Source organism: Chenopodium album, chromosome 27 (genome assembly GCF_948465745.1).
Source record: "Chenopodium album chromosome 27, dcCheAlbu1.1, whole genome shotgun sequence".
Taxonomy (NCBI): domain Eukaryota; kingdom Viridiplantae; phylum Streptophyta; class Magnoliopsida; order Caryophyllales; family Amaranthaceae; genus Chenopodium; species Chenopodium album.
The window spans coordinates 3,990,130-3,998,467 of record NC_137860.1 but is presented as its reverse complement, the minus strand read 5'-3'; the positions used below and the strand labels follow the sequence as shown (position 1 = coordinate 3,998,467).

General features: G+C 30.9%; 1 protein-coding gene across 1 annotated transcript; it reads right to left on the bottom strand.

Annotated features, from left to right (window-relative positions):
• Positions 1-1,602, bottom strand: LOC145621316 (protein SENSITIVE TO PROTON RHIZOTOXICITY 2-like). The gene is made up of 2 exons (XM_081676055.1): positions 1,110-1,602; positions 1-1,058 (listed from the first exon to the last, which is right to left on the bottom strand). The coding sequence occupies exons 1-2, from the start codon at positions 1,495-1,497 to the stop codon at positions 220-222; spliced, it is 1,227 nt and encodes a 408-aa protein (XP_081532181.1). The 5' UTR covers positions 1,498-1,602; the 3' UTR covers positions 1-219.
• Positions 1,603-8,338: the final 6,736 nt, after the last annotated feature.

Genomic DNA, 8,338 nt, shown 5'->3' with positions numbered 1-8,338 from the left:
TCATACATTTAATCATATATTCAAGAACTAATTATACAATTAATCATAGTCAAGGCCCTTTTCACAAAATTAAATTGATCAGGTGTATGTCTACAAGTTCTAGATTGATCAGTCATAGGAGTAAAAAAAAATTGTACAATCTCCCATTCAAAAAAACAAAAAGAGTTGAAGAACAAAATCTTATAGGATGATTAATTATCACACTTTAAATAATTTCTATCATCTGTCTTCAAAATGAATATGTAATTCTCCATTGTTATCAACAAGTGGAATCATTAAAGGATGATGACCAACAAACAGCGCGACGTGGCCCATGAGCTTATCCTTCCTAGAGAAGGTGGTTCCACAGGAGCACTGCCACTTCCTATCACCACAATGCTTCTCATGAGTCCTCAAATCCGAAAGCACCGAAAACTGTTTTCTGTTACATCTTTTACACACGTACATCTTTGGGCAATGACTTCTCTTGTAATGGTTTTTCACACATATAATGGACTTAAGTGGTTGGAATTTAGCATGGTTCTTGTTCCACCTGCACCCCATCTGTGGGCACGAGTACTTCCTCGGTGTTATGATCGCGTTGTTTTGATCCTCTGCTTCTTTTTTTAAAGGATTGCTGAGGGCTGCAGTGGACTTATACTCGTCTCCATGTGCTCTCATATGCATCCTAAGGTTGGCATCGCGCTTAAACCCTTTACCACATACTTGACAGTAATGAGTATACTTTGCTAACAGATCTGCTGCATCTGGCTCTACAAGATCGTATGCCTCGGTCAACGACTTCCTATCTCTGGCCAGTTTACTAGCCTTAACATCCTTCGATTTCTCCCCTTTCACTGCTGTTATTGTTGTGGTTATGCTGGCAGTCGTCGTAGTTCTTGAGCAACTGTCAGTTCGCGTACTGATGTAATTGTTGCAGGCTGCAGTATTAGTATCATTGTACCAATTGTAGAAATTTTCTCCATCTACGAACATATTGTTATTCTTATTAACATCACAGCTGACAAATTGCTGCAGGCCATCATCAGGCCTCTGCTGCTTAATATGGTGCTGACCCTCTGAAGTCTGTATATGATCGCGACTAATGTTGTTGCTGTTGCTGTTATTACCTGCAGTTTGCGTCGAACCAAGGGTCATCTGTTGACAGTTGAACATCATAGATGATGCAGTCACGACGACTTCCTGTATCAGAGTGCCAATGTTTGCAAAGGGCACCGGTGAGGTTGACAACGTCGCCACTGGTTGACTTTGATGATGATGATGATGGCTTTCCTGGGGCAGGAAGAGGCTTACCAATGATTCGACCTCGTGAAGTTTCTGCTTCAGAATTGATAGGCTGCAGACAAGAGATCTAAGCTGATTCTCTGACCCTCCAACTCCGCCACCACCACCAAAGCTAGCCTCCATTACATCATGGTACAATAGCTGGCTAGGGTGGTGTATACCGCCTTCGGGCTCGGATGTGCTAGGAAAACAAGGGGGTAATTCTGTTATCATTTGAAGGATCTATCTTTTGAGTAACTTTAAAATTTTCAAGGACTAGACGACTTTCTTGTCTAATCCAGGGGTATAAACGGTAAAAACCTTTTTGAAATTTTCTTCCTGTATATATAAGAGGGTGTTTTTGGAATAAAAAACACCTGATAAAACTTTTAACTCGAGTTTCTCTCTACCTTTATGTTTAAACAAAATCACCCTCAGAACATGTTTGTTTGTCGATAATTTATAGATTTGGCTCTAATTTCTATGACATTAATGTGCTAGAATTGGGTTAATTAAATCGACCTTACCAAGATCATTCTCTTTCTTTTGGTGTACTATGGTGGCTTGTTATGCTATGTATATTTGATGAAATGATCTCAAATTCAGACCGTTGAGAACACACGTTAGGCATATATATACAATATCCTTTTATTTGTACAAGTCAACTATATTAGAATATTGTTACAAAATACATTATTTGGTTAAGCCCATCCCTAAATGCCACCTTCCTCAGATATCTCCATTTGAATGCCAGTATGACAATTGATTTGTTTAAGAGTTGATTAAACGACCTGTTTCGTGAAGTTGTTTGGGAAAACGGCCTTCATTTCATTGTCCTAAGCTTAAAGAATTGTATTTGTATTAGTTTAATCAAGGGTATGCCTTCATACATGGTGAACATTATATAGCCCACCACTTTACCGAGATAAATTTGACCTGGTCGTAAGAATGTACATTTTAACCTTTATATTGTGGGTTTAATCTCTAATAAGTATTTTGAGGTTGGATTATGTTACCATTTCCCCTTACTAGTGTTCTCTTTTTATTGCAAGGTAAGTATTCAATTATTTTATAGTGATAATGGGCTAAATGGCTAATAGCCTAATATTAATTGTATTCTCATCTCAATATCTCATTAAATTATCTCATGTATGTACAATAACTCCCTTGAGAGTAGAGTCGATTTAATTACCACAATAATTTCTCATACAACTTTTTGAAAAGGAATACGTTGCAAACTTGCAATAAAAAAGAAGAGAGTAATATATGTATTAACATGGTTCTCGATCGATTCGATTAAGTCGTTGTCTATCTTCATCAAATGTCTATGTCATAAAACTTCACTAATATAGAATTAGAATTAAGAAGGTAAAATAAGCGTCATCTCTCACGTATTTGAAATAGGTTTAATATATAACAAGTTCAACTAGTTCGTCATAGAAGAGATGACAAAGTAGCTAGTTGACATGCGTTGTATTTAAAACTATCTAATACAACTATACAAGTATGTAATAACATTAAGAAAAGCATGCACACCCATGCTTGATTATTATTGTTGGTCACACTAAATATGATTGTGACCAGAAATCCTGAGCACATTTCCACTTTCAGTCCGACAATAATAAAGGCTAGGTCGTCTAAGTTGAACTATTTCTTTAAGCAACGTGGCAATTGTATTCCTCATTTTATTTGGATCTTATAGCTTGTCTTATAACTTGCTTCGAATTATAAGGATATTTAACACACATAATGCTAAATTAGCAACCATCATCAAAGATATTTTATTTAAAAAAAAAAAAAATTCCACTAAATTTATACAGTCTCTTAAATCCACAAGTTCAGTCTTATCAGTCCTAGCATATAATGTCAAAGACTAATGGCTCATGTGCATTGAGTCACAAGTTCAAATCCCTTGCGTAACACAGAACCACTAAATTTATACAGTCTCTTAAATGTGTGATGGACTAATTACCTTGTTCTATTTAGTATAACGTATGTAATTATAATTATCAAGTAATCAAACATAGAATGAGATAAAATAAAATTAATTAAGGGTCTGTTCTCATACGTTGAAATTCAGTTCAGTTCAGTTCAGCTCCTAATTTCCTTCTCTTATAGAATATTCATTTCAGTTTTGTTCAGTTCAGTCAATAAGAACAGGCCCTAAGTTCACTATGAATTCGAGCATCTTTCTATTGATAAGACAACCAACCAAAGTGAGTTGACTAGACTATATGCCGGATTAAGTAGACATCGTCAAGATCGTGTTTAAAAGGCTTATGTAATTAACTTGATGCAATAGCAATTTATCGTGACAAGTTCATCCCTCATATCATTTACATGCCAATTAATGAAATTAAAGTTGACTTAATATTTACATCGCACATTCATACTACACATAATCCATTGAGTTAGGAATAACTATTACTAGCCCACCGTGCTATACATTTTCATAGTTAAGCACTTAAGCTAGAAAAAAGGCTAAGGATATGAATTGAGAAGCAAAGGTAATTAATGCATTAAGTTAAACAAGGAAAGAAACATAATAAGTGATCATCTACTCATGGTACATCTAAAATAAAGATACAAAAATTCCCAAGAATAAGTTTTCCCGGGAATATGTTGTTTGGTTAAACTTAGAAAGCATATTTATTCTTTTTTTTAATAGTTTTTTTTTTTAGAAATTCCACTTATATAGTGGGGTTTTTTAAGTTAAAAAAAATGTGAATTTTAGTGGTTTATTCGACCAAACAACTCCATAGTATTTCATTTCTTAAAACACTATACTTCCCAGAATTCTCATATCACAAACAAATTAAACACGAACGTTTGTTTCATTTGATTTTGTCTGATCTGAAATTATATTATCTTACCTTATACAAGTTTAATTTTGTCAAAAGTTGTAGTACTTTAATTGCATTATATTGTTTAGCTTAAACTAATTTTTTTTCTAAATTTTCAAAATGATTTATTTATTCCTTAAAAAAAAAAAGATTTATTTTTTTTTAAAAAAAACCTTATAAAATTTAAAAATATTGAAAAAAAAAAAACTCTAACCTTTCTATTTTCACTCCCTGAACCCTGGCCTCCATTGTTGAATTTAGAAGGGAATTTCATTGGGTTTTACTGCTGAAAATCCCCAATCTTACTTGTTTGTAGATTATTTTTGCTTTTATTTGTTTTTATTAGGTTTATAATAACACTTCATCCTTTTAAGAGGAGCTTAATCTGCCCAAGATTAGGGTTTCACAATCTTCAGAAGTATCTAGAAGACCATATGAGTTTTTTTCACCTAAACAACTATTCATCCATGGATCTCAAGCCGAATTAGTGCTAATTCACAGATTGTATTGCTTCGGATAAAGATTGTTGTTAAGGTGATCGTTGATCGAATCTGCGATGTAACTAGTTCTTAGGTGATTTGTACTTGTATTGGAATTTTAGATTTCCTAGGATTTGTTTGTAAGTGTCATTTAGCTTTTTTTCATTAATGAAATCCTTTTTTTTTCTTGTAAAAAAAAAAAGAGGAACTTTTTTCCTCAATTGACATGTTTTATTTACTATATCTCCTTCGAAAGACAAGATTTTCAATTTGTCTCGAAAGCTAAAATTTTTCTGATTCTTTTTTCGAAAAAAAAAAACAAAAAACTTTTGTTATATTAATATTAAAGATTGTAGATCTAATGGTTTTCTTTGAAAATTGTTTCGTTGTTTAAAATTTATTTGGGATTGTAAAAGTTATCGATCAATTTTTTGAATAATATAAGATGAATCAAATGAAAGTCATTTTAGCTAAATTAGCTAATATTAAAAGAAGAAAAAAAAAAAAAAAAAGTCATTCTTGTGACTACAAATAATCGTGATGATTGTCCCTCTAAAAGGGTTGTATTATCTATCAGCGATATAACTAGGAAATGTGCCGCTGTGTACAAATTACTTAATGATTGTGTTTTTATGAAGGTAATCTTAATTTGATTAAATATGTTATGTTTTTTTTTTTTTTTTAATTCGAATTTCTTTTGTTAATATTGGAATTTATATTAATAATCGATTGTTTCATTATTAAAAAATTTTGTTTAAAATAATTATCATGGGAAAAAGTTATTTTACCTAAGGCCCCGTTCAATTCACCTAAAAAAATTATTCAATAAAAAAAAAGTTCAATTTTGTAAAAAATAACTTCAATTCATTAAAATGAGTTTAGTAAAAATTATTTAAATTCAGTAAAAATAATTTCAATTTAGTAAAATTAAATAACATTAAAGAAGAAATATAATAGAGAGCCAGTAAAAATACTATCAATTTAGTAAAAATAATTTAATATCAACAAAAATAATTTCAATTTAGTAAAAATAAAGTGAAGTGAACAGGGCCTAAACCTACTCAATTTGAACTTTTGTTTCTAAACTTAATTTAAATAATTTATTTTATTTGAACTTATGTTTTCTAAACCTAATGTATAAGAATTTTATATATCTAAACTTATACTTCCTCCGTTTCTTTTTACTTGCAACACAGCCTTGTGGCACGTGTTTTGAGGTCGGGTTTATGTAATGTAAACGGATAAATTATTCATTATAATTTTTACAAATGATACTTAACCTTATTCTAATCTTCGTGTAAAAATTATATTGATAAAATCACTCGTTTACCATCACTAATCATCTCCTAAAACTGCGTGCCTAAAAGGTGTGTTGCAAGTAAAAGAAAACGGAGGAAGTATTGTTTAGACTAATTAATCTCAATGCATTTATTTTAAACTTATTTAGTTTAAATTTAAGGAAAATTGAAAACAAATATATAATCCCACCTTTACCTATTCAATTTAATATGATTGAAATATGAAAATTTGAGTTAAAATAATATGATTCAAATAGACCCTAAGTCTAATAGGTAGGCCGGATAAGAATGAAATGAACTCGTTAGGTATTCTTTAGACTCTCCAAATTTGGCATTAGATTATTATTCAAATTCAAGCTAAATATTATGTTTCAATCAATCAAATCTTAACTTTACATATGGGCGTGAATGTACAAGAATCCATTGGAATACAAAATTCCACTTGTTTGTACCATATAATAATTAACATAGCCATCAACTAACTATTGATTTTATGCTTGATAAAGTTGGCTTTTGTTGGCATTTGTAAACTTCACCTATCTTTTTCCCCATTCTACATGTCTATACACGGGCAATATACACTTGTCTATGATAAAAGGAAGAAATCTAGACTCTAGAATTATATTTTGTGGTTGGTGATTAACGATTTTTTGCTAGAAGATTGTCCACTCAAAGCTTTGAAGGTAAAGAACGTATCACTTCCTATGAAACCCCCAAATTACCTCTCTCTAGGGAAATAAAAAAAATTAAAATACTTCCTCGACTATTTATGGTCAAGAGTGAATACTGTAAAATAAAGTCCAAACGTTGCAATATTTATGAATCGGAGAAACTTTACTTTTGTTTTTCTATACTTGTTTATATATGTAATTTTGTGCATGTTAACCAACTACTCTTACCTCGCGTCAAGATAGGTTAAAAACATAATTCGAGAATAACCCAACAACAAACAATTAAGATAATGAAAATTATTTACTTTCATGCATTAGCAATATAATTGTGATTAAAGACTTTGTATGCATGAATGGCGTAAATTAAGCTAGTATTGTAAAACAAAAGAAGCATAAAAAGTAAACTATCTCGTACAGTCTTACATACTTCCTTCAAATAATTACTCTGTACTTAATATAAATTAACATGCTTCCTTCACATTTTTAAGTTGCTTGTCTTTTATTGTTGCACGATTCACCTACTCTACCTACATTATTTTAAGAAAAAACATATTCCAAAGTTAAAGATGCAAAAGTCAACCCATTATAACTAACAAAAGTCAACCCATTAAGGGCCTGTTCTCATATGTTGAAATTCAGTTCAGTTCAGTTCAGTTCAGTTCAGCTCCTAATTTCCTTCTCTTATAATATATTCATTTCAGTTAGTTCAGTTCAATTCAGTTCAGTTCTGCTCAATTCAGTTCAGCTGAGTTCAGTCAATGAGACCAAGTCCTTAGTACAACCAAAGATAAAATGGAGTTTTATGCTTCTTTTTATTTTAATCAAAGTTGAAGATTAGAAAGCACAATTGATTTATATCCAGAAGATAGATGCAAAGAATGCGGCAAAACAACGTAACAGAAAGAATACATTAGTATCAGTGTATATGAAATTATGAATAATAGAGTTAGGTGGGGCAATAGAACAATGAGTCAACTATTCATTAAGAGTAAAGTTTGTCTTACTGAAGCCCAATTAAGTTTATTTGTTGCAGGCTTATTGGATGGCTATCTTAATTAATTATGTACGTAGCCCAATAAGCCATCAGTTTATCTTCTGATAATAATGATGATTCACTTTATATTTCTCTAACATAGAAGACCTTAATTAGCAGTATTGGACTATTGGGTACACACTACATACAGATGTTAAATGTTATTACTCCATGAAATTAAAGTTAGAAGTCTTAGAACAGCGTGAGTCATTACATGAAATCAACAATTATACATGAATTCATGAATAAATCTATTAATACATCTATAGGGATGAATTAGCAATTGAATTCACGAGATATATATATATATATATATATATATATATATATATATATATATATATATATATATATATATATATATATATATGCGGGGATAACCTAGCACCCACAACTATGACATTCCAAAAGTACGGTTTTTTTGTATTTGTTTTTGGGTTTTTTTTTTTTTAAATTACATTAAATGGCTAGGCGTTCCTTAAAATTAAAGAAAAAAATTATACACACATTGAGTCCTCAAACTAAAGTTGTTCAGATCAGAATGAAGATTGAAATGCCAATATGAAGCAACTTAAAAATAGTTTGTATTTACTTAGGGTTATAACCTAATATCATAAAGTTAAATTTAACCAAAAAATAACAATGAGATTGAGAACGGAAACAGCATTAGTGCATTACATTACATTGAGAAGAATGAGAACTTTATGTCTGTTTAAATACAGTTATAAATCAATTGTTTGACAATAAAAAT

Coding starts and splice junctions, on each gene's coding strand:
- LOC145621316 (XM_081676055.1), bottom strand. CDS start 1,497: ATGATAACAGAATTACCCCCTTGTTTTCCTAGCACATCCGAGCCCGAA. Junction 1,059..1,109: donor TGGTTCGACGCAAACTGCAG/GTAATAACAGCA, acceptor TACAGACTTCAG/AGGGTCAGCACCATATTAAG.